Source organism: Anolis sagrei, chromosome X (assembly GCF_037176765.1).
Source record: "Anolis sagrei isolate rAnoSag1 chromosome X, rAnoSag1.mat, whole genome shotgun sequence".
In the NCBI taxonomy this organism is placed as follows: domain Eukaryota; kingdom Metazoa; phylum Chordata; class Lepidosauria; order Squamata; family Dactyloidae; genus Anolis; species Anolis sagrei.
The window spans coordinates 88,308,160-88,335,637 of NC_090034.1; the positions used below are offsets into that span (position 1 = coordinate 88,308,160).

Here is a 27,478-nt window from a genome sequence, read left to right on the forward strand (position 1 = left end):
ACCACAGGACAAAATGACACAAAATTTGGCCAGAAGACACCTAACGGACCAACAAGTGACCTTCACTCAGAAAAATACTGAAAAACACAGTGGAAGGGACTTTACACCCCCAAAAACCTAAATGATGATACATTGCATACGTGGAAACATCTCCCCTGACCCCACACCCTCCTGCTCAAGGGAAAGAGCTGACCATCCCAGCTTTGAGAGGAAAGAAAGAGCTAGAGAATTCAGAAAGGAGAGAAAGATGAAGGGAAAGAAAAAGTGGGGAAGGAAGGAAAAAGGGAGGGAAAGAAGGAAGGAAGGAGAAAAGAAAAGAAAAAAAGAGTGAAGGAATGAAAGCGGAAAGGAAGGAAGGAGAGAAGGAAGGAAAGAGAGAAAGAATGAAGGAAAGAGCCACAGGAAAGGATGGAGAGAAGGAGGAAGGGAAAGAGGGAAGGAAGGAGAGATGAAAAGAAGGAATGAAAGAGGTAGAGAAGAAAGGAAGAAGAGAAAGAAGAAGGGACAGAAAATGGGGGGGGGGGGGAAGGAAGGAAAGAGGTAGGGAAGGAAGGAACCAGACTGAGGCCACAGCAAAGCATGGCTGGGGACAGCTAGTATTACATAAAAATGGTTTATACATTCGCATGAAGACAGATACTGCATTAAACCATGCTTTAATATTATCTCCAAAGGTAAATAATGCCTCACAGCTTGAACTGTAGTTTACATTTTTTAAGAAACAAGGAAGTAATAAACAGGCAAATTTCCCTCTTACTCCCTTTGAGTCTTTAATGAAATTGCACAAGTTTTGATCTAGAAGTTTGGTTTCCATTTACTTTACTTTTCTACTAGGAGCTCAAAGAGGCATGGCTTAAAGCTCCAACAGGAACATGATCTAAGACACACCATCTTATGGTAGTGGCTCCCAACCTTTGGTCCTCCAGGTGTTTTGGACTTCAACTCCCAGAAATACCAACCAGCTTACCAGCTGTTAGGAATTGTGGGAGCTGAAGTCCAAAAACCTGGAGGACTAAAGATTGGGAACTTTTGGCTTATGGCAATTGGAATAGAGTTTGTAAATATCTCTTAAAATCATTTCACCACATTTTAAGGCGACAGCATATAAACTTCTTGATAGATGATGCTTAACACCAATGAAGATATCAGAGATTATCAAGTATCTATATCTGCTGTGCTGGAGGGGATGTGATTTACCAGGAAGCTACATGACCATGTGGTGAGATTGTGTTGTTGTCACAATGTTCTGGAGAGATATCTTTCACAAAATACATAGCATTATCAGTCAACAAGTTCAATTTGTTTCAGACTTAGCAGTGCTGAATGTTTCCTCTGCTTTCAATGCTCAGTTACCACATAAGGACCTAATAACATTTTTTTACTTTTAGCTGCTAAACAATTAGCTACACAATAAGGGAAATCTGGAAATGCACTGAACGACATTTCATAGTATGCAAGAACATGGGACTTCATGGTTTCAAAAAAGTAAACATAAAGAGTCAAGGAATTCAATGATGAAATGGACATAAATAACTTTAGAGAAATTCAACTTTTTTTTACTTGCTATGCAAATCAAATCCAAGAAGACAAGTCCCAAAAACTCATGTGTGTAAATCAGTGGTTCCCAATCTATTTTTTGACCAGGGACCATTTTGACCAGGAACCACTCTCCAGAACTAGTGGGCTTCCATGGCAGAGCAGGGGTTCAAAAGGTTACGAATTAGTTTTTGGTCATCTTTAGATTCGGTTTGGTTATTTGGGGTGCTGATACAGAAAACTGCATTGGATAGACCGCATCAGCTCTACTTTCTGATACAGAACTTATGGCATCCAGTAGTTGCCATCTTCTTGCCCATAGAAAACCATATTGAATAAGCCTTGACACTATAAGAGGTCTTTGCGAGGCCAGTCTCTCTTGTTGCAATGGTGTAGTAACAGTGAAGTTGTGAACCATATTTTAGTTCTTACGCACCACAGGTTGAGAACCACTGGTGTAAATGGAATGATGTACTTGAATTAGACATTAACCCTGGAGACTAGATTAAGTACTGAGCACTGTATTAATACTTTGCAATTGTGTTCATTTATTTGGAATTTTTGATTGTTTTGTAGAATGTGTTTTGTGTTAGTTACTCTACTCCGAACTCAGAAACAGAAAACAGAATGTTGGAAGACAGGAAAAGAGATTTAAAGATGGGCTCAACGCCAACCTTAAAAACTGTGGCATAGACACCAAGAACTGGGAAGCCCTGGCCCAGCGCTCTAGCTGGAGGTCAGCTGTGACCAGCAGTGCTGTAGAATTTGAAGAGGCACAAATGGAGGGTGAAAGACAGAAATATGCCAAGAGGAAGGCATGTCAAGCCAACCCTGACTGGGGCCGCCTTCCACCTGGAAACTGATTCCTTCACTGCAGGAGAACATGTGGGTCAAGAACAGGGCTCCACAGTCACCTATGTACCCACCGCCAGGACATCGCACTTGGCGGACAATCTTACTCAGACAATGAGGGATTGCCTAAGTAAGTAAAGTTTACGTTCATTTTTCTCCATAAAAGTTTATCCAAAACAGGCTTATGAGAAGATTAATTCCCCTTCCAGTGGAATTTGTTTAAAGTGTATGGAACCATGACTCCTCACCTCTTTGGCCACACTGTGCCAATACAAGTAGGTCTCACATGAATCCATCTTCTCTTGATGCAAGAATTTGCACTTGTCAGGCACAAGGAGGGCTTCACTCACAAACTCACCCACTGTGGAAGAGAAAAGCAAGGAGGTATCAGTTTCATTTGTTCATTACATTAGCATGCATCTTCTACAAGACCAGGGGCAGCTCATCCATTACGCGAAGTAAGCGGTCGCAGAACACTTTTTTTTCCAGGGGCGCAGAGGCGCCTCTGTAAATGCCCCTCAACTGCCACTTGCGGAGCGCCCCCTCAGCTCACAACAGCCCTAGCAGTCTGGGGGGACCCTCGGCTTTCTTGCCTTGCTGCCGGGCGATCCTCTTCCCAAAGGGGCCTGGCCCTTGAGCCTCGCCTAGCTCCTCTTGTTCCTGCTCCACCTGGCCACCGGGTGCACAAGCAGAGCCGGCTCTCAATCGTTCTCCGCGTTTGATCCCTTCCCCATGACCGGCTCTCTTTCCTGATCCCCCGGTGCTCCACCTGCCTCCTCTCCTCTCCCCAATCCGCAAGTGGGCCAAGGGGCGGAGCCGCCGCGCCTGGCCTGCTTCGGGTCCGGAGGCATGTCTGAAGACCCCAGCGTGCGCACCAAAAGTCGCCTCTTCTCCTGACTTTCTCTTCAGCCATTGGGACCAAGAGAGAGAGAGGGAGAGGGAGAGAGAGCCCCTCGGGCTGGAAGTATCTCCCACCTCTGCTCCTTCCTTTGTTTTTGCGCCTACCTTCAGGAAAGGTGAACATCTCCACCTCTGTCTCTCTCTCTCTCAATGGCTGAGGAGAAAGTCAGGAGAAGAGGTGACTTTTGGTGCACATGCCGGGGTCTTCAGGTACGCCTCCGGACCCAAAGCGGGCCAGGCAAAGGAGCAAATGTGGCAAGTGTAGTTACTGGGATGTATAGTTCACCTACAATCAAAGAGCATTCTGAACTCCACCAATGATGGAATTGAACCAAATTTGGCACACAGAACTCCCACGACAAACAGAAAATATATATCAATGATTGGTTGGGGGAGGGGGGGCGCCAAAATACTGTTTGCTTACCGTTGAAAATTACCTAGGGCCACCTCTGTACGAGACATTCAGGTTAGTGTACACAGTTTCTTCAATTTTAATGTTTCCATTGATCTTGTAAAGTAGGCTAGGCGAGGCATAGCTTAAGAATCCCCTAGTGAATCTTGTAGCCGGGTGGGGGATTTAATCCCAGGTGTGGCTAATCTTAGCCTAAATTGTGCCCTAGTGCAGGGCGGGTGATTGTACTCTCCAGCAATCCACAAATTAAAGTCCCTAAGATCTTGACCACAGCTTTCCAGGCCTCCTTGGAAATTCCATCTTGTTGTTGTGTGCTTTCAAATCATTTCTGATTTATGGTGACCCTATGTTGAACCTATCATAATGTTTTCATGGCAATATTCGTTCAGAGGTAGTTTGCCTTTGTCAGAAATGTTAAAAATTAACTAGGTATTTTTTTAATTACAAAAATGTGAGTCAAGCACGGAAAGGGTTAAATGGATGAAATGACTCAGCAAAAGCTGCAGTTCTATATAAGCAGATGTGCCTGTAACTTAGTAGCTGTCAGTCTGAGGTAAACCTCAGTGGGAGAAAGGTCTCAGTCTGTGAGAAGGGATCACAGTGTGAAGTAGGCCTTAATCTGTGAGAGAAGACCTCACAGTGTGAGGTAGGGCTTAGTCTGTGAGAGAAAGCCTCACAGTGTGAGGTTGGCCTTCGTCTGTGAAAAGGCCTGGTAGGAGAAGCTTCGGTGAAAGAAGCTCCAGGTTGAAGGCCTTGTATGTAAAGCTGTGTGTAAAAAGCTACCGGTGAAGCTCCTGTCTAAGTTCATTGTGTGAGGGAGCTCTTTGAGAGCAAGGCTGTTTATCTGCATGTGGAAGAAGCCCAGCATGGAAGCAAAGAATGAAGTATGAAGAACTTTATTTGTGTTATGTTCTTGTAAAACGTGCAACCATATTATTTTACTACAAAGAAAAGCCTTCTGAGGAAGATATAACATTGGTCTCTGTGTTTTTGTTCCTTTTATCACTTTTGGCTACTGGTACTGCGTCATACTGCTAATAAGTTACTCTGCTGTACATTTATGGGGAGGATCTTTTGTTAATAAGCCCACTCACCCAACAGCCTTTGTCTTTCTGAGTCCGGAGAGTGCGACTTGCCCAAGGTCACCCAGTGGGCTTCCATGGCAGAGTGAGGATTCAAACCCTGGTCTCCAGAATCATACTCCAACACTCAAATCATTGAGTTGTAATCCCATGGTGAAACCATGACATTGTGCTAGTTCCTCTTCCTTCTTACTCCTATTTTAAACTGAGCTAACTATTCATGGTGTTGAGGAGGAATGACACTGCTACTCTTCCTGCCCCCCCCCCCCCCCCCCAGGTTGTTCCACATCCAGCACTTACCCAGACACTGATATGGCACCACGATGTGCTGATGGCCTTTGCATTTGGGCCTCCCCTTTTTGCACCAGTTGTCAATAGTGACTGGCTGGGTGCCCTCAACAGCATTGGTTATCTGCAACTCTGGATACACCTGAAGGAGAAAGTAATCACAGAAGTCAACAGAGAAAAGAGGAAGGTCTAGTTGTAAATGTTGATGGCCTGGTTCAAATCTCATGGTGGTCCGTGAGAAGGCCTTACTGGTACATTATTTAAACTGTTATGTTTATTCACATCATGATCTGATCACCATGCTCAATATATCCCATATGCATGGGGGTATTGGGGTAACGATACAAAAGGTTTGCTAGGGTAGACCCTCTTTCACTCAGACTCACCCCCCCCCCCCCCCGAATCAAACTCAGCTCCCTCCGAAACAAAATCCTAGCTATGGGCCTGATCAGGTTTGTTTAAAGCTAATTGGTCTTGTTTTCTTCTTCAAGCTCAAGGCACCGCAGAGTTACTTGTATTAAAACAGGGTTAGCTCACCATAACACACTGCCGTTAGGAAAAATTCCGCAAAGACTCTAATGCTGGCAGCTAACCTCAGAGGAGATATGGAAGCTGTACAGGTGGCAGATGGTATCATCACCACCTTGCCAAAATGTTCCAGAATTTTCATTCTGAAAGCTTTACTACACCACTGGACAGGTCTTTTTCTCTTTTTTTACTTGAAATGATGCTACATACTTCTATTTCGCTCTGCTTGAGATGCCTGGCATAGCTGGAATTCCTAACTAGCTTCCCATTCAGACTGGTCTAGACCTGCTAAGTTTCAGAGATAGAACTAAAAACAAGCATCTTCAGACTATTTGCCAGATTTAGGGATAGACTTGGGGCCGAACAGTCAACATCTTGGTACAGGCAGTCCTTAAATTAAGAACAATATAGGTCCTGTAGGTTTGTTCTTAAGTTGAATATAGATGTAAGTTGGAACAGGTATGCTTTCTCTCTGTGTGTATCTATCTATCTATCTATCTATCTATCTATCTACATACATACACATAATAAAAGTGAAAATGTGTATGTGGGGGAGATGTCCCCTTACACAGACAGCCTCCCGTCTCCACAAATAGCTATAATACACAGTGTTGAAGAGCCACCAAAAGCCCTCCCTCCAAGGACATTTCAGGTTACAGTGGGCGCCATGAATGTGTAGCCCAACCCCTGCCAATGTCCTCCCCAAACATCATACTGCACGCCACCCAAGGAATACTTTCATTCAAGGACAATTTCATCCTAGATATTCTGTTTTTCTTCCAGAATGGACATATCAGGTTTCCTTTCTCCATTGGTGTGGAATTTGCATAACCCTGCCCACTGCCTTTCCCTTAACCGTTTCCTACCCTTTCGTATAGTACATAGCAAACAAGATTTGATCGGCAACTGAACAAGAGGTTTGGGGGAAATTGACCTTGATTTATAGGAGTTGTAGTTCACCTACGTCCAGAGAGCACAGTGAACCCAACCAATGATGGATCTGGATCACACTTGCCACGGATGATGGGATCTGCAGTACTTTCACTCACCTCCTGAGCCCACTGTGACCCCCTTTTTCATATAATCCAGTCATCGCTGGGTACTCAAGCTATCTATCTATCTATCTATCTATCTATCTATCTATCTATCTATCCACACACATTTTGGATAGCATAGTGAAGAGTTAATACCCCTGTGGTGTTTGCTTTGCTGTCTGTGCCCTTGTTCAGAAGATGTCACCACACTTTCTGTCCCTGTGAGAATTGGATTTTGAAAAAAGAATGGCTTGTTTTGGAAACAAAGGTTGGTGATAAAGGTTCAGTGGAGGCACTTTTTTCCATGATAACTCTGTCAGGAGTGACTTTCCCTTCCGAGGGGTAGATTTCTCTCTTCCTGTTTTCTCACTCCTGTTCTTAAATAGGAGCTGTTTGTTAGTCAGATGTTTGTAACTGGGGGACTGCCTGTATGTGTGTATGAACATCTGTGAGAGTACAAATGAGGTGAGTAGAAACATCTAAATTGAAGCTCTCCTGCCAAAAATCAACATAGGGCATACCAATCTACTTTGGTCTCATGGACTGTCACCTTGTCGTGGTGAGGGGGCTTGCGTGTTCCGATGAACCTGTAGGCACAACAACTGGAGTCGTGCACTCCCAGGAGTGGCCGCGGGGGAGGTTCCAGACCAAGCACAGTCCGAAGACCCAAAGACCTCAACGGCGGAGCAGGCAGAGGATAACATGGCACATGTTACAACGGCTGCGAAGGCGGAAGAAGGCTGCAACAGACTGAGAAGCCACGGTCATTGTGTTAAACTACATCACCAGTGGAACCTCACTCTGTGAAGACTGTGTGTTGATCAGTTGTGCACTGACCTCCACACATTAAAAAAACCCACGCACAGGCGTCTTCCAAAGAAAATAAAAACAAACCAACCAAAGCCCCATGGCGATCAGCGAGTGGCGACGGGGGCAGGACTGTGAAATCTGGAAGCCCCTAGTCACAGACTGGCACATGGGCGGTGGGTACGGACTCAGTCGTTCTACCTCAAGGTCTGAGGCAGTTGAGTAGTTCGGCAGCTGTATCCGCGACTGAGCAGCCCTTTTTAGGACCCACTCTGCTCACCCCACACGGGGAGGGGGCTAGAAAAGGTGCCCTAAACATAGTCTGCCTCACTTATCCCTGACTGGACTGCCGCGTCCAGTGGGGTCACCACCCTGCGGCCAAAAAAGAAAAATGAACTTCGGTACGTGGAACGTACGGACTCTGATGGACAACAGTGGCAGTGAACGCCCCGAACGCAGAACTGCCATCATTGCAAGGGAGCTGGGACGCTTCAACATCGACATAGCAGCACTTCAGGAGACCCGGAGAGCAGGAGAGGGACAGCTGAAGGAAGAAAAAGGAGGCTACACCTTCTTCTGGAAGGGACTGCCCGAAAAAGACCAAAGAATGCACGGAGTTGGCTTCGCCATCAGAAATGATCTGATGAAACATCTGTCCGAAGCACCCACTGGCATCAACGAACGACTCTCAACCCTCCGAATCGATCTTGCCAAAAACCAACGGGCAACCATCATAAGTGCCTATGCACCAACACTAGATGCTGACGAATACATCAAGGAGAAATTCTACTGTCAGCTGGACACCGTCCTATCGGGGATACCTAAGGAGGACAAAATCATCCTCCTGGAGGACTTTAATGCAAGAGTCGGGCGAGACTTCGACCTGTGGCCAGGGACCATAGGAAAAGACGGGGTTGGAAACAGCAACTCAAATGGCATCCTGCTTCTCACCAAATGTGCAGAGCACAACCTTGTCATCACCAACACGCTCTTCCGCCAGAAAAACAAGTTCAAGACATCATGGAAGCACCCCCGGTCAAAGCATTGGCACCTCTTAGACTATGTAATCACACGCACCAGAGACCGCCGTGACGTGCTCCTCACAAGAGCCATGACAGGTGCTGACGACTGCTGGACTGACCACAGGCTAATTCGATCCTCGATGGCTATCAAGATCGCTCCCAAGCGCAGACTCCAAGGAAGGAAGACAAGGCACAAAACGAACACCCAAGCCCTTCAGGAGCCCTCCAGACGAGCCCATCTCCAATCAGCACTCAAGAACCATCTACCCACAGTACACCCCGAAAATGTTGAGGAACATTGGAACAAACTGAAGACCTCCATCATCCAAGCCTGCGAAGAAACTATTGGATACCAAGCCAAGAAACATCAAGACTGGTTTGATGAAAATGACATCGAGATCCAACAGCTAATTGACAAGAAAAGGAAAGCCTTCCAAGCATGGCAGAGAGACATCAACTGTGCTGCTAAGAAAAAGATCTACGCCAGTGCAAAAGCTGAGGTCCAAAGAAGGACAAGAGAGCTCAAGAACATCTGGTGGACAAAGAAGGCCGAAGAAATCCAACACCTGGCAGATACCCATAATGCTCAGGGATTTTTCAAAGCCACAAAGGTCATCTACGGACCAAGAAACCATGGCATACAGCCTCTACGCTCATCAGATGGAACCAAACTCCTGAAGGACCAAAACTCAATTGCACTACGTTGGAAGGAACACTACCAAAGCCTCCTGAACCGCAGCTCCAATGTGGCCGAAGAGGTCCTCTCACAAATCCCACAACAACAAACCAGGGATGAGCTTGCAGCACTGCCTAGTTTGGAAAAAGTCAGCAATGCCATCAGCCAACAGAAGAATAACAAAGCCAGTGGACCAGATGGGATCCCTGCTGAAATCTTTAAAGAGGGAGGACCTGAGCTGACACACCAACTCCACCAGCTCATAGAAAAAGTGTGGGTGACCGAGAAAATCCCAGCAGATTTCAAGGACGCCACCATCATCACCCTCTTCAAAAAAGGGGAAAGAACAGACTGCGGAAACTATCGAGGTATCTCCCTTCTAACCTCTGCTGGGAAAATCCTCGCAAGAATCCTTGCAAACCGCCTTCTGCCCCTCTCAGAAGACACCCAGAATCCCAGAACGGCTTCCGCCCCTCCAGAGGAACCGTGGACATGATCTTCACTGCACGACAGCTCCAAGAAAAATGCAGGGAACAAAACCAACCTCTGTACATGGCATTCATCGACCTTGCAAAGGCATTCGACACAGTGAATCGCAGCGCTCTCTGGACCATCCTCCACAAAATCGGGTGCCCAAGCAAATTTGTGAACATCCTGCGGCTCCTCCATGATGACATGATGGCAACAGTCTTGGACAGCAGTGGCTCCCAAAGTGACCCATTTAAAGTGGAATCCGGTGTCAAACAGGGATGTGTTATTGCCTCAACTCTATTCTCCATCTTCATCGCTATGATACTTCACCTTGTTGATGGGAAGCTTCCCACTGGAGTGGAAATCATCTATCGGACAGATGGCAAGCTATTCAACCTCAGCAGACTGAAAGCCAAAACCAAGGTCACAACAACATCTGTTATAGAACTCCAGTATGCTGATGACAATGTCGTCTGTGCGCATTCAGAAGAAGATCTACAAGCCACTCTAAACACCTTCGCAGAAGCATACGAGAAGCTCGGCCTGTCATTGAACATTGAAAAAACCAAGGTGCTTTTCCAGCAGGCACCAGCCAACCTCTCTCCAATGCCAGTGATACAGCTTAATGGTGTAACATTAGAAAATGTTGATCAATTCCGCTACCTTGGCAGCCACCTCTCCACCAAAGTCAACATCGACGCCGAAATACAACACCGCATGAGCTCTGCAAGTGCAGCATTTTCCAGAATGAAGCAGAGAGTGTTTGAGGACCGGGACATCCGTAGGGATACCAAGGTGCTTGTCTATAAAGCTATTGTCCTCCCAACCCTGCTCTATGCCTGTGAGACGTGGACTGTCTACAGACGTCACATGCAACTCCTGGAACGATTCCATCAGCGCTGCCTCCGGAAAATCCTGCAAATCTCCTGGGAAGACAAGCGGACAAACGTCAGTGTGCTGGAAGAAGCAAAGACCACCAGCATTGAAGCGATGGTCCTCCAACATCAACTCCGCTGGGCCGGCCATGTTGTCCGGATGCCTGACCACCGTCTCCCAAAGCAGTTGCTCTACTCCGAACTTAAGAACGGAAAACGGAACGTTGGTGGACAGGAAAAGAGATTTAAAGATGGGCTCAAAGCCAACCTTAAAAACTCTGGCATAGACACTGAGAACTGGGAAGCCCTGGCCCTTGAGCGCTCCAGCTGGAGGACAGCTGTGACCAGCAGTGCTGCAGAATTTGAGGAGGCATGAGTAGAGGGTGAAAGAGAGAAACGTGCCAGGAGGAAGGCGCGTCAAGCCAACCCCGACCGGGACCGCCTTCCACCTGGAAACCAATGCCCTCACTGCGGAAGAAGATGCAGAGCAAGAATAGGGCTCCACAGCCACATACGGACCCACAGGGAAATCCATAATGGAAGACCATCTTACTCGTCCAACGAGGGATCGCCTAAGTAAGTAAGTAAGTAAGTAAGGTCTCATGGAGTTCCAGTTAGCTTTAACAAGATCTGTAGAAGAAACAAAAGGGAGTTTTATGGGCTGACATACTTAATAGCACCCCAAAAATCTATCACCGAAAATATTGCCTCGCCATTGTTAAGTGCCTTGTTAAATCATGTCTGAGAAGGAGAGACACAATACATTAATAGGTTGTGTTGTAAAATGAAAGCAATGTGCTGTTGGATGTATTCTCACATGCATCCTTTTTTTTGTTTGCAATCCCCTGAGCAACAGAGCGTTTTCACTTGACTTAAAAGGGGGTGTTGTAATTATTGCAGCATGCAAATAGAAGCGAAGTGTTTTGACTATTGCATATGCAATACAATGGAATTGTTAGGCTGAGGGACAGTGGCGTGGGTATGGCTACATAGTCATTTTTTCAGATGTGAAATTAAAGACTGGTGATGTCCTGACTTGTAATTCATCCAGTCTCTTGGACACTAAATTCTATATTTCCTTTATCAAGAAGATGGATTACACTACTATTCCAGTCATATTTATTGAGCTTTTTTTAATGTCAGGAGCAACTTGAGAAACTGCAAGTCGCTTCTGGTGTGAGAGAATTGGCCATCTGCAAGGACATTGCCCAAGGGACGCCCAGATGTTTGGATATTTTAACATCCATGTGGGAGGCTTCTCTCATGCCCCTGCATGGGGAGCTGGAGCTGACAGAGGGAGCTCATCTGTGCTCTCCCCAGATTTGAACCTCTGACCTGTTGGTCTTCAGTCCTGCTGACACAAGGGTTTGACAAAATGCACTTCTGAGAATTTCTATTCATTGAGCTTTTTTTTTTTTTGTCGTGTCAGGAGTGACTTGAGAAACTGCAAGTCGCTTCTAGTGTGAGAGAATTGGCCGTCTGCAAGGACGTTGCCCAGGGGACGCCCGGATGATTTGATGTTTTTTTTATCCTTGTGGGAGGCTTCTCTCATGTTCCCGCATGAAGAGCTGGAGCTGATAGAGGGAGCTCATCCGCCTCTCCCTGGATTCGAACCTGCGACCTGTCGGTCTTCAGTCCTGCCAGCACAGGTGTTTAAGCCACTGCGCCACCGGGGGCTCATTCATTGAGCTGATCTCATGCAATCATAACACCCTGTAGGGCGGATGAGTCTGAAGAAAGCAACTTTCTTCATTTGCTGGAGAGTGCAAGTGGGAGGTCTTCATGTCCTGCTTTTGGACATCTCACAGGTCATTATAGGAAAACGCTGCTGGGCCAGACTGGCCTTTAGCATGAGCCAACATGGCTTCTCACATTCTCAACTGTTCACGAAATCAGCCAAGTTGAGCTTTATCACTGACATGGATTTGTTTATCAAAAGCTTAACAAATTCCTTTCTTCCACTAAGAGCTGCCCAAGATGGTGTTTAAAAGCCTAAGACCACCGCAGCAGTAAAAATGTGTATACAGCTAGAACTAGATATTTTTGCAAGGGTTGTGGGCTGTGTTAACAAAAAGGACAGAGTGCAGCTGCTGCTGGGTACCTAAAAGACTATGTAAGTATGCACATGTGCACACCTGAATACATCTGAGACTGGATGAAATTGTGGATATAGTCACAACAAATTGTATTTGTATTTGTAAATGGCAGTGCCTGAAGCTGGTGTTAAGCATGTGGAAGAGAGGAGCACACTGTAATCTAGATGGAGCAATTATGTATTGCAAATGGTGCAGATACTTATTATTTATTTATTTATTTATTTATTTATTAGGAGCATTTCTATCCCGTCCTTCTCGCCTCCGAAGAGGGACTCAGGACGGCTACCAACAGGCACCATTCGGTGCCAAGCAAGAAAACAAGCATAATATACAATTAACTTACTTTAAAAATAATTATAGATACATTAAAACAGTTCACTGTTTCACGCCACCTTCCAAATCCATTGATATGCTAGAGAAGGGCAGACTGCTTGGTATGTGTGAGAGTGAGAATGATAATAAAAGAGAGAGAAATCCAGCAAGGTGCAAATGTCCTGGATGCTTGACATGTCCTTTTCAGGACTCAGCAGCACTTCATTTCAGATGGAATGTGCAAATTATAGGATCAAAGAGTTGGAAGAGACCTCGTGAGCCATCCAGTCCAATCCCCTGCCAAGAAGCAGGAAAATCACATTCAAAGCACCCCCGACAGATAGCCATCCAGCCTCTGTTTAAAAGCCCCCAAAGAAGGAGACTCCACCACACTCTGGGGCAAAGAGTTCCACTGCTGAACAGCTCTCACAGTTAGAAGTTCTTCCAAATGTTCAGGTGGAATCTCCTTTCCTGTAGTTTGAAGCCATCGTTTCGCATCCTCGTCTCCAGTGCAACAGAAAACAAGCCTGTTCACTCCTCCCTATGACTTCCCCTCATATGGCTCTCATGTCTCCTCTCAGCCTTCTCTTCTGCAGGCTAAACATGCCCAGCTCTTTAAGCCGCTCCTCTTAGGGTTTGTTCTCCAGACCTTTGATCATTTTAGTTGTCATCCTCTGGACACACTCCAGCTTGTCAACGTCTCCCTTCATTTGCGGTGCCCAGAATTAGACACAGTGCAATTCCAGGTGTGGACTGACCAAGTCAGAATAGAGGGGTAGCATGACTTCCCTGGATCTAGATGCTAGACTCCTATTTATGGGGGCCAAAATCCCATTGGCCTTTTTAGCTGCCACATGACATTATTGGCCCATGTTTACCGGTAACTTGTTCCCCATAAGGTTTCCAAGATCTTTTTTTACACGTACTGCTGTTAAGCCAGGCGTCCCCCATTTTGTATCTTTGCATTTTCATTTTTTTCTGCCTAAGTGGAATATCTTACATTTGTCACTGTTGAATTTCATTTTGTTAGTTTTGGCCCATCTTTCTAATCTGTTCATATCATTTTGAATTCTGCTCCTGTCTTCTGGAGTATTAGCTTAATTCATGGGCACTTGACATATTGTTTGTATTTAGACAGTTCACTCATGACAATAGCTGTTCCCTGGGAGAAAGACATATTATATCTATGGTTGAAAAAGTGACACTTGAAAAACTACTGTGTCTAATTTTATCTGGCACAAGGTTTCTGTGATTGTCTGACAACTTTCATGGCTATGGCCCAGCTTACCCGTCTGAACGTATCTCCCTCTATGAACCATCTCAGAGGTTAAGATCTTCTGGGGAAGCCCTGCTCTCGGTCCCACCTTCTTTACAGACACGCTTGGTGAGGATCTTCTCAGTGGTGTCGCCTTGGCTATGGAACTCCCACCCCCGAGAAATTAGATCAGCTCCCTCCCTCCTGTCCTTCAGAAAGAAAGTGAAGACATGGTTGTGGAACCAAGCCTTTGGACAGTAATCTGCAATGCAATAAGTGATCTACAAAATAAGTGATTATTGTTGTTCATTCGTCCAGTCGTCTCCGACTCTTCGTGACCTCATGGACCAGCCCACGCCAGAGCTCCCTGTCGGCCGTCACCACCCCCAGCTCCTTCAAAGTCAGTCCAGTCACTTCAAGGATGCCATCCATCCATCTTGCCCTTGGTCGGCCCCTCTTCCTTTTGCCTTCCACTTTCCCCAGCATAATTGTCTTCTCTAGGCTTTGCTGTCTCCTCATGATGTGGCCAAAGTACTTCAACTTTGTCTCTAGTATCCTTCCCTCCAGTGAGCAGCCGGGCTTTATTTCCTGGAGGATGGACTGGTTGGATCTTCTCGCAGTCCAAGGCACTCTCAGAACTTTCCTCCAACACCACAGCTCAAAAGCATCTATCTTCCTTCGCTCAGCCTTCCCTAAGGTCCAGCTCTCACATCCGTAGGTTACTACAGGGAATACCATGGCTTTGACTAGGCGGATCTTTGTTGCCAGTCTGATGTCTCTACTCTTTACTATTTTATCGAGACTGGACATTGCTCTCCTCCCAAGAAGTAAGTGTCTCCTGATTTCCTGGCCACAGTCTGCATCTGCAGTAATCTTTGCACCTAGAAATACAAAGTCTGTCACGGCCTCCACATTTTCTCCCTCTATTTTCCAGTTGTCAGTCATTGTTGTTGCCATAATCTTGGTTTTTTTGACGTTTAGCTGCAACCCGGCTTTTGCGCTTTCTTCTTTCACCTTGGTTAGAAGGCTCCTCAGCTCCTCCTCGCTTTCGGCCATCAGAGTGGTGTCATCTGCATATCTGAGGTTGTTAACGTTTCTTCCAGCAATTTTTACCCCAGCTTTGCATTCATCGAGCCCCGCACATCGCATGATGTGTTCTGCATACAAGTTAAAAAGGTTGGGTGAGAGTATGCAGCCTTGCCGTACGTCTTTCCCAATCTTGAACCAGTCTGTTGTTCCGTGGTCAGTTCTTACTGTTGCTACTTGGTCCTTGTACAGATTCCTCAGGTGATTATGGAATAGTGCAATTTACGGAATGGCTCCTGGAATATGCCTTTGGACTGTGTGGTTTTTAATGTAACTGTTTTAAAGATGATGTGTTTTAACTACTGATTTTAATGTATATGTTTTGTTTTATTTTATGTATGTAAAAGTGGCATCGAATTGTGCTTTTTGTGTAAGCCACCCTGAGTCCCCTGCGGGGTTGAGAAGGACGGGATATAAATGAACTAACTAAATAAATATGTTTCATGAAGGGTCTTTCTATAATAAACTATTAGTCATTGACATAGCACAAGACTTGTGGTTGTTCACACCCATAATATAAATATGGAAGTTCAAATACTAAGCAGGTATATAGGGAATGCAATGTGCAGAGGAATATTTATAGGGACCTCTTCAGACATGTTGCTGGAATCTCCATGGATCATGGCGATTCTGTCAGTACATGTCCAGGGGCGTGGGAGCCCCTTACCCACACACTGCACCATCCTGGCTATCCCCCCCCCCCCTAATTTATCACATGGAGGGTGAAGTGTCCGCTGGCCAGCTTGCACCATTGAGGGCAATACAACCACGGGAAGCTAACCATGTTGCTGCCGGCGGTTTTTTATTTGGCAGTGACTCCATTTCTACAGCAGTTTTGCAATGGAGCAGCTCCAGAAGTGTGGTGGAGCTGGCAGGCTCTGTGGCAAAGCTGCTGCAGAAATGAAGTTGCCGTTGAAATTTGCACCCATTCAGTCTAAAGATGAGCTGAGATCACTAGCTAACACATATTTTTGTGCCTCAAAAGTTACACTTGTGTCTGGGTATATTTGACATACTGATTCCAGTTTCCCTCTATGAGCTCTAGTTTTTGAAACATATGTCATATAGCAGTTGCCATCTGCTTACCCAAAGAAAATCATGATATTCATATCTAAGAAACTAGAGCTGATGTGGTCCATCTAATGCAATTTTTTGAATCAGCACCCCAAATACCCCCAGGTACAGGCCTAAAAACCAAGACACCAAGATTTGTTTTCTTCAACTACCTGGAAGATGGGCACACAGAGTGTCCAGGCGGCACTTCCATCTAGGCCTGGACAGTTTTACTTGCTGATCTGTTTCTGACAACTTCTGAGGGCCTTCTCAGTGGTGGCCCCTCAGCTGTGGAACTCCCTCCCCAGGGATATGAGATCAACCCCCTCCCTCCTGACCTTCTGCAAGAGAGTGAAAACATGATGCGGTGACCAAGCCTTTAGAGAACTTGTGCAATGGATAGACTTGGAACAACGTGCAGTGGCCATTGGAATGGCCGGATTACACTTGTGGATTACGTGTCTAACTCTGAATGTATTGTTTTAAAATTATTTAATTGTTTTCAATGAACTTTTAAATTCTATTTTAATATTTATTTAAGTGTACATTGTGTTTGAAGGCCTGTTTGTGAAGCCGCCTTGAGTCCCCTCCGGGGTGAGAAAGGCGGGGTAGAAATGCCACAAATAAATAAATAAATTCAGTTAGAAAAAGGTCTAAAGTTGGTAGATGATGTGAAGTACATCATTCTCTGCCCCAATTCCCTGGGAAGCTATTGTCAAACAGAGTGGGACAATCTTCGGCCAAACAGACACATAGTCTGAGCAAGATAAAGGCAGTGCTCCTGGCTCTATCGAGTGCTATTCAGACCACTGGGACTTGGCTTTAGAACGAAAACAGATTTAACATTGGAAAATCAAGTGGGAAAAGCTATTACTGAAGTTAGATTAACACCATGGATGATGTAATAATTTTAATTATATGGCTACATTAATCTGTCCCAGTATAAAAATGCTTGGGTGATGAAAAAAAGGAGTCATATGACACCTTAAAAATAAAAAAAGATTTATTTTCGCATGAGATTTTATGGATCGCAATCTACTTCCTCATATATCCTGGCAAAGTCCAATATCCAGACATGAAGTCTATATGCAGTTATATAGCTGTGATATGTACATAGCTCTCTCATTTTATCATCACACCAGACAAGATCAGAATACAATGATATGTATTACAGTGTATGCAATAGCTATGGTGTGGGAGGTTCATATTCTAGTCTCCAATGAATCAGAAAGCTCACTGGCTGATCTGACCTGGTGTGATGGCAAAACGGAAGAGTAGAGAGCTATGTACAGTGATATTACCTATTAAATAAATGTAATCTATTTATTTATTGTTATGGCAAAATTTAATGCTTCACATACAGAAACCTAACATAACGATAATAACATATAATTATCAATTAAATTATAAAACACACCATTTAACAATAAAACAATAAAACATGGAATCAATATAAACATTAAAATCACACAATTCAACAATTGTAGTCCAGGCCGTTCCAAATATCATATCTATTGCACATAATCCCTGATCATTCCTTGTACTGCTTACTGCCCAATGGCTTGGTCCCATAGCCAAGTTTTTACTTTTCTTTCAAAGGCCAGGAGGAAGGGAGCTGATCTAATTTCATTGGGGAGGGAGTTCCATAGCCGAGGAGACACCACTGAGAAGGCCCTGTCTCTCATCCCCACCAATCGCACTTGTGAAGGAGGTGGGACCGAGAGCAGGACCTCCCCAGAAGATCTTAACCTCCAAGATGGTTCATAAAGGGAGATACATTTCGACAGGTAAGCTGAGCTGGAACTGTTTAGGGCAGTGGTTCTCAGCCTTTGGGTCCCCAGATGTTTTGGCCTTCAACTCTTAGAAATCCTAACAGCTGACAAATTGGCTGGGATTTCTGGGAGTTGTAGGCCAAAACATCTGAGGACCCACAGATTGAGAACCACTGGTTTAGGGCTTTATAGGCCAAACCTAGCACTTTGAATTGTGCTCAGCAGCCAGTGGCGCTGGCGTAATGGGGGGGGGGGTTGTATGCTCCCTATACCCTGCTCCACTGAGTAATCTGGTTGCCACCCTTTGGACCAATTGAAGCTTCCAAACAGTCTTCAAAGGCAACTCCAAGTAGAGTGTGTTGCAGTAGTCTATACGGGATGTAACCAGATACGGGATGTAACCAGAGCATGGACTACTGTGGCCAAGTCTGACTTCCCAAGGTATGGGCACAACTGGCGCACAAGCTTTAAGTGTGCAAAAGCTCCCCTGGTACCACCGAAACATAAGGTTTCAGACTCAGTGATGAGTCCAGGATTACTCCCAAGCTGCAAACCTGTGTCTTCAGGGGGAGTGTAACCCCTTCCAACACAGGCTGTAATCCTACACCCTGTTCGGCCTTACGACTGACCAGGAGTGCCTCTGTTTTGTCTGGATTCAATTTTAATTTGTTCACCCTCATCCAGACTGTCACAGCAGCCAAGCATGGGTTTGGAACCAGAACAGCCTCCTTAGCGGTAGGTGGAAAGGAGTAGTAGAGCTGGACATCATCTGCATACAGATGACATTCAACTCCAAAACTCTGGATCAATGGTTCTCAACCTGTGAGTCCCCAGGTGTTTTGGCCTACAACTCCCAAAAATGCTATTAGGATAGCTATTAGGACTTCTGGGAGTTGAAAGTCAAAACATCTGGGGACCCACAGGTTGAGAATCACTGCTCTGGATTATCTCTCCCAGAGGCTTCATGTATATGCTAAACAACATGCGGGTGGGGAGTGGGGGAAACACACAAATAAAATGGAAATATAAATAGGGACTGAGTCTGATCAAAACACAGATAGAGATAGGCAGTGTGGAAGATAGGCAGGAATAGAGGTTGGTTGAAGAAATAGAGTGTGTAGTGAACAAAAAGAAGAGGGCTTTAGTGAGATTCTTTTTTTACACAAGGGCGGAGAAAGGAAGTGTACCTCCTGGCAGTAGCTCCGGATCTCGTCGGTGGTGCGGAAGCAGGTGTGGGTGCCGGAGGCATCAGGCTCCCAGCGCCCCGTCTGTACATTGAGATGCAGGACCAGTTTCCCACAGAACATGGCCACCTGGGGGGTCCCAAGGGCCGGGCCAAGGGCCGCTCCCATCCCCTGCAACACACAAGAGGAGCAAAAATGATCAGCCAGCGCCTTCCATGAAAACGCCAAAGGCACATGTTTTACATCACACGGCAAGTAGGAAAGGAAGCTCAGGCATCTTCCCGACCTTGGGTGGAAAGGAGTTCTTGGACACACCCCAATTCCACCCAGAATCTTCTCCTCTACCTGGCTTCTCACTTCCTGTCCCTTCCTTCCCCCCTCCCATGTTTGTTTGCACCACCAATCTCTCTTTTCCTCCTCCTCAGCAACCACAGGGATGTTGTTGCTGTGGTAACCGCTCCCCATGGAGTTGCCAGATCTTCACTGTTGCCATGGAGACCAGCTCCCAAATGGAAATTAATACTGCATCACCAGCCCCTCCCTCAACAATTTCTCATCTTGGGCCCAGTCCCACTAGCCAGCCCATCCTCCCCCACTCCAATCTTTTCCTCCTCCTTTTACCTTCCATGCCCACAAATCTCTCCATATGCCCACTCATCCCTCTCCTGGTGGGTGTTCATCCTCCAGTTCATCCCCCTCCTTGATTCCCCACAGTACTTCAGCATTTTCATTGTGTGTTACCACAGATGCAAAGGTCAGGTATTTTCCCCAGTGCCAGAATCCACCATCCTGGCCTAGAGACCCGAGGGGTGGAGAAGAAGGTGCCTCCCTTCCATCACCAACAAGCCACTGAAACACCAACATCTGCCTGGCTTAGGATCAATGATAAATCCGTTTCCATTATCTCTACTGCCTGACTCAAAGAACAAACAATGGCCCATTCACATAGTTGCACTATCCCTTGCCCAGCCCTTGAATATTTACCATGTCTATTTTGTTATTCTGGCCATTGGTATTTTGAACCTTTCTGATGGAGGTATATCGGAATTGATTTTTAATTTTTTATGTATGTTTTACTGTGATTGTATGTTTTATGATGTTCATTTTAATTTGTCTGAATGGTTTTCCATTCTGGCAAATTGAATGTTTTGCCTTATATGTTGGAGACCGCCCCGAGTACCCTTGGAGATAGGCAGGTATACAACTAAAGATTATTGTTATTATTATTATTACTAGCTGTACCCACCAAACGTTGCTGTGACCAACCTTCCCTCCCTCTTTCTCTCCTTCCTTTTTATTTTCTTTTATTCTCTCCTTCCTTCCTTCCTTCCTTCCTTCCTTCCTTCTCTTCCTCTTCCCTTTCTTCCTTTTTCTTTCCCTTCTTCTTTCTAATCTTTCTTCCTTCTTTACCTATTCTTCTACCTATCTCTCTCTCTCTCTCTCTCTCTCTCTCTCTCTATATATATATATATCTTATCTATCTATCTTATCTAATCTATCTGCAGTCCAGTAATAGGAAATTGGAAATATGCAGGGATTGGGATGCTCTCAAAGAAATCCAAGGAGAAGAAAGCTTGCATCTTGGAAACAGTACATTTGGATCATCCTCCTCTCCTAAACTGCCTGGTCTATGGGATGCTGGGAGCTATAGTCCGGAAGAGAGTGTGGATATGCTTTAGTGAGTTTTGTTTGCCAGAAGGAATTGTTTTTGCGCATGCGCTGCAGTGTCTTTTTGCTTTTTTTTGACCTTTTAACTCCCTTCTGTTGTGTTTTTATGAGTGATGGCCACTTGTTGTCCTGGTAAGTGTCTTGTGTCTAAATTTGGTGTCAATTCGTCCAGTGGTTTTTGAGATATGTTAATTCCACAAACAAACATTACATTTTTATTTATATAGAGTCATAGAATCATAGTATCATAGAGTTGGAAGAGACCTCCTGGGCCAGCCAGTCCAACCCCCTGCCAAGAAACAGGAAAATCGCATTCAAAGCACCCCCAACAGATGGCCATCCAGCCTCTGTTTAAAAGCCTCCATAACACTTTGGAGTAGAGCATTCCACTGCTGAACAGCTTTCACAGTCAGGAAGTTCTTCCTCATGTTCAGGTGGAATCTCCTTTCTTGTAGTTTGAGACTATTGTTCCACATCCTAGTCTCCAAGCCAGCAGAAAACAAGCTTGCTCTCTCCTCCCTATGACTTCCCCTCACATATTGATACACGGCCCTCATCAAGTCTCCTTTCAGCCTTCTCTTCTGCAGGCTAAACATGCCCAGCTCTTTAAGCTGCTCTTCATATGGTATTTTGGCCTGTATAAATAGGAGCATAGTGTCTAGATCCAGGGAAGTCATGCTACCCCTCTATTCTGCCTTGGTTAGACCACACCTGGAATACTGTGTCCAATTCCGGGCATCGCAATAGAAGAGAGATATTGACAAGTTGGAATGTGTCCAGAGGAGGGTGACTAAAATGATCAAAGATCTGGAGATTTTAGTCACCCTCCTCTGGACACATTCCAACTTGTCAATATCTCTCTTCTATTGCAATGCCCGGAATTGGACACAGTATTCCAGGTGTGGTCTAACCAAGGCAGAATAGAGGGGTAGCATGACTTCCCTGGATCTAGACACTATGCTCCTATTTATACAGGCCAAAATACCATTGGCTTTTTTAGCTGCAGCATCACATTGTTGAATCATGTTTAACTTGTTGTCCACAAGGACTCCAAGGTCTTTTTCACATGTACTGCTGTCAAGCCAGGAGTTCTGCATTCTGTATCTTTGCATTTCATTTTTTCTGCCTAAGTGGAGTATCTTGCATTTGTCCCCGTTGAACTTCATTTTGTTCGCTTTGGCTCATCTCTCTAATCTGTTCACATCGTTTTGAATTCTGCTCCTGTCTCCTGGAGTATTGACTATCCCTCCCGATTTGGTGTCGTCTGCAAACTTGATGATCATGCCTTCTAACCCTTCATCTAAGTCCTTAACAAAGGTGTTGAATATTATTATAATCATCACTTCTGGTTATTTGTGGTGTGAGAGAATCAGTTGTCTACAAAGACATTGCCCAGGGGACGCCTAGATGTATTGCAATCCTGCGGGGAGTCTTCTCTCATGTCCCGAGTGTGGAGAAGAGCAAACCACAGATCACCTATTACAATGCAGTCCGAGCCCTGCCACATGCATAATGGAGGACCTTCTTAGAGTAACACCAGAGGCACTCCAAGTGGACAGCTACTGGTCAAAGGGCATCTTGTATAATGCCAAGTTTTTAAACTTTGTGAGCATTTTAAAAATACATTACAACTGTACCCTCGGTTCGCTTCTGATATGAATAATAATAATAATAATAATAATAATAATAATGGTGTTCTCAAGGTATCAAATCAAAAGACATGGGCAATGACCTTAGTGGACAAATAAGGCCAGGGGGAGTTACGGTCGGCAAAAGATAGAGAAAGAAGTAGTGGGCATGTTGCAAGTCAAGAATGGGGACCAGTCAAACCAAGTGTCAACAAAAGCCTTGAAGGGTTTGAAGGATAGAAACCATGGCTGCAACTGAGAACAAACCTAAGGAAAGGATTGGAGGTTTGGGAACTGGGAGACCACAGAAGAACTGGAAATAAGTTTGGAAATGACTTCAAGACACATTACAACAACAACGAGCAGGCTTGCAGAGTGTCAGCACAGATACAAGATGTGTATCTGTAGTGTGTGCCTGTGTGTGCCACTCCCACTCTCCTTGCAGTCCCAGACGGCTCCGACTGAAATTAACTATGGAAGCTCCATTTCCTGCCTCTAGCTGAAGGGCAAAGCGATAGTTGGAATAGTTTGGATGAAAGAAAGAAAAACAAGGAATCACCTGCCACCGGCAGTTTGACTCTAATAGACAGAGCACTATGTGTGCATTCCATAGTATAGAAGGGGGAAGACAATGGAGAAGTGGTGTATATATACCACATATATACCAATTATATGAGGGCATATACCCCAAATAATATTCCGAATACATTCCCTCCTCCCCCTCCCCGAGCTTGAAGAAATAGACTAAGCACTATGTGTGTGTGTGCATGTGCATAAGTGTATGTGTACATATAGAAGGGGGAGGACAATGGAGAAGTGGCATATATATACACACACACATATATACCAAATATATGAGGGCATATACTCCAAATACATTCACCAAATACACCCCCCCCCCCGTCCCCCAGGGCTTGAAGAGCTAGACTAAGCACTATGTGTGCGTGTGTGCGTATGTGTACCATATATAAGGCAGAGGACAACGGCGAAGTGGACTATATATCCCACATATATATATCAAATATATGAGGGCATATACTCCAAATGCATACTCAGAATACATTTTCCCCTCAGGGCTTGAAGAAATAGACTAAGCACTATGTGTGTGTGCATGCGTAAGTGTATGTGTACATATATAAGGCGGAGGACAATGGAGAAGTGGCATATATATACCTCATATATATCAAATATATGGGGGCATATACTCCAAATACATACTCCAAATACATTTTCCCCTCCAGGCTTGAGGAAATAGACTAAGCACTATTTGTGTGCATAAGTGTATGTGTACATACGTAAGGAGGAGGACAATGGAGAAGTGGTGTACATATACCACATATATACATACCAAATATATATGGGCATATACCCCAAATATGTACTCTGAATGCATTTTTCCCTCCAGGCCTGAAGAAACAGTCTAAGCAATATGCGTGCGTGCACGTAAGTGTATGTGTACATATAGAAGGGGGAGGACAAAGGAGAAGTGGCATATATATACCACATATACACCAAATATATGAGGGCATATACTCCAAATACATTTTCCCCTCCATGCTTGAAGGAATTGACTAAGCACTCTGTGCGTGTGTGTTTGTGTGCGCACGCATGTGCATAAGTGTACGTCTACATATAAGGGGGAGGACAATGGAGAAGTGGTGTATATATACCACATATATACCAAATATATATATATATATATATATATATATATATATATATATAAAATATATGAGGTTATACTCTGCATATACATTCCCCTCCCCTTTGGGCTTGAGGAGCTAGACTATGTGTGTTTGTGCGTGTAAGTGTATGTGTGCCATATATATGTGTTTGATTTTCTTTTATGCTATTTTGCTTTGTTTACTTTATTTTGCCACTGTATGTACTTTATTGTGATGTAATTTTTGTTGCTGTATGTTGCACTTTATTTTGCTGTATTGGCCTCATGTTAGCTGCCCTGAGTTCCCTTCAGGGAGATGGTGGCGTGGTATAAATAAAGATGATGATGATGATTATTATTATTATTAAAGTCGGAGGACAATGGTGAAGTGGCATAGATATATACCACATATATACCAAATAGATGAGGGCATATACTCCAAATACATACTTCAAAGACATTTTCCCCTCCGGGCTTGAAGACAGACTAAACACTATGTGTGTGTGTGTGTGCATGTGTGCATAAGTGCATGTGTACATATATAAGGCGGAGGACAATGGAGAAGTGGCATATATATACCACATATATACTATATATATATATATATATATGAGGGCATACTCTCCAAATACATCCCCCCCGCCCCGGGCTTGAAGAGCTAGACTAAGCACTATGTGTGTTTGTGCACATAAGTGTATGTGTACCATATATATGTGTTTGATTTTCTATTATGCTATTTTGCTTTGTTTACTTTATTTTGCCACTGTATGTACTTTATTGTAATGTAATTTTTGTTGCTGTATTTTGCCCTTTATTTTGCTGTATTGTATCTTTGGGCTTCGCCTCATGTTAGCTGCCTCGAGTCACCTTTGGGGAGTGCTATGTATGTGTGTGTGCATGCATAAGTGTATGTGTACATATATAAGGCGGAGGACAATGGAAAAGTGGTGTGTATATACCACATATATACTAAATATATGGGGGCATATACAAACTCCAAATACATTTTCCCCTCTGGGCTTGAAAAAATAGACTAAGCACTATGTCTGTGTGCGTGTGTGCGTAAGTGTATGTGTACATATAGAAGGGGGAGGACAATGGAGAAGTGAGGCCTGGATTAAGTTGGATCCCGTGGCTAAGCTGGTGCTCTGAGCGATTAAGCAGCTGCTGCAATTTGGTTGAAGGCTGACCTCCCTCCAGGCCAGGGTGGAGTGGGGTTAGACATCAGATATGCAAGGAAGAGGTAAAAAAAAGGGGGACGAAAAAGGAGAAAAAAAAGAGGCTGGGTTGTCTCTCTGATCCAGTACCTTGCTCAAGAGCCAGGGGCGTAGGGAGGGCGATGGGGACAAAACAAAGAGTCTCCGGGATACTGGGAGACAGAGCGGCATGGAAGCAGTTAATTGGCACTGGGATTAATAAATGCAGCGCTAATCCCCCTCCTCTCCTGTGCCCTCTGCACAGCACTTAGCGAGATGAGATAGGAGGGAGGGGAGAGGAAGCGTCCACCTGTTTTCCCTTCCAACTATACCACAAGGACCTCTTAACTGGGGTGGGCTGGGAGGGTGTGGTGGAGATGGCATTGTGGAAAAAAAGCAAGGTGGTGGGGAGAGTGGAAAGGCGATTGTGACTACCCCCAACCTTGCCTTGTAGTCTGATGCAAGTCTCAAAGAGGCAGACACTGAATATGGGGAAGGGAGATAAAAAGGGCTTCTCCTGTTTTCTCTGCATCTCTTTGAAGCTGCCCACCCCCCAACCCATCCCACATCTCCCTCCAGCTGATTCAAGTTGCTCAATGCATCATCTCCAGCCCCAGCTGGCTGTGCTGAGATGGAGGAAGGGAGCGGCAGCAGGGGACAGCCCTTCTTCAGGCTTGCTAGTCAAAAGACAAGGGGAAGTTAATAGTAAATAGACTCCACATTATGGGCAATCTTACCCACAAGAAATGGGATTTGGTCATGTTACTAGCCTTCACTTTAGACAGGATCAGTTTGTTGACTTTCTCCCCTTTCCCAGACCTGCAGAGAGGACAATTCTTCCCTAGTTATACTCTTTAAACCAGGCATGGGCAAACACCTGGAGGGCCAAAGTTTGCCCATGCCTGCTCTAAACTCATCCAAGTCAGCAAATTGCTAAATCTGGGATGGACATAGGTAGAAATTGCAACAGATTAAGGAGCTAAACTGGTGCATCCATTATGGCATGTATTGTCTAAGGCTTTCATGGCCGGAATTACTGGGTTGCTGTGAGTTTTCCGGGCTGTATGGCCATGTTCCAGAAGCATTCTCTCCTGACGTTTCACCTGAATCTATGGCAGGTATCCTCAGAGGTTGTGAGATTCTCCAACTCTCAGAAGCCCTAGCCAGTTGTCTAATAGTCAGGAATTCTGACAAGTGTACGCCACTGCGTGCCACATGGATGGGCAATATGTGAACCTCCAGATGTTACACAGCAACCCACTATCTTACAAGTATGTTGTTGTGAGTTTTTTTGTGCTGAATGGTCATGTTCCAGAAGCATTCTCTCCTGACGTTTCACCTGAATCTATGGCAGGTATCCTCAGAGGTTGTGAGATTCTCCAACTCTCAGAAGCCCTAGCCAGTTGTCTAATAGTCAGGAATTCTGACAAGTGTACGCCACTGCGTGCCACATGGATGGGCAATATGTGAACCTCCAGATGTTACACAGCAACCCACTATCTTACAAGTATGTTGTTGTGAGTTTTTTTGTGCTGTATGGTCATGTTCCAGAAGCATTCTCTCCTGACGTTTCACCCACATCTATGGCAGGCATCCTCAGAGGTTGTGAAGTCTGTTGGAAGCTACTAAAGTGGGGTTTATAAATCTGTGGAATGTGCAGGGTGGGAGAAAGAACTCTTGTCTGTTTGAGGCGGGTGTGAATGTTGCAATTGGCCACCTTGATTAGCATTTAATGGCCTTGCAGCTTCAATGTCTGGCTGCTTCCTGCCTGGGGAATTTTTTGTTGGGAGGTGATTAGCTGGTCCTGATTGTTTCTGGATTTCAAGGTCTGGCTGCTCACTGCTTGGGGAAATTCTTTGTTGGGAGGTGACCAGCCATAGCAGACCACTTGGTGAATCAACCTGGACACAGCATATTACTTGGGAACACAGAAATGCTGAACCATTCTAACAACCACCATGTCAGACTACACAGAGGAGCCCTTGAAATCCACAAGTATGTGGATAGTTTCAACAGAAAGAAGGAAACCATGAAAATGAACAAAATCTGGCTACCAGTATTTAAAAAAACTCTAAAATCAGG

The 27,478-nt window shown here is 44.9% G+C and overlaps 1 protein-coding gene across 3 annotated transcripts in view; it reads right to left on the reverse strand.

The window, feature by feature from the left end:
• APLP1 (amyloid beta precursor like protein 1) overlaps positions 1 to 27,478 on the reverse strand; it is an 83,166-nt gene that overhangs the window by 46,689 nt on the left and 8,999 nt on the right. For all 3 annotated transcript variants that reach the window (XM_060783908.2, XM_060783907.2, XM_060783909.2), the window contains exons 2-4: positions 19,245 to 19,412; positions 5,083 to 5,212; positions 2,637 to 2,749 (exon numbers count right to left, since the gene is read on the reverse strand). In XM_060783908.2, coding sequence (XP_060639891.2) covers positions 2,637 to 2,749; positions 5,083 to 5,212; positions 19,245 to 19,412 — 411 coding nt within the window. The remainder of the gene's footprint in view (positions 1 to 2,636; positions 2,750 to 5,082; positions 5,213 to 19,244; positions 19,413 to 27,478) is intronic.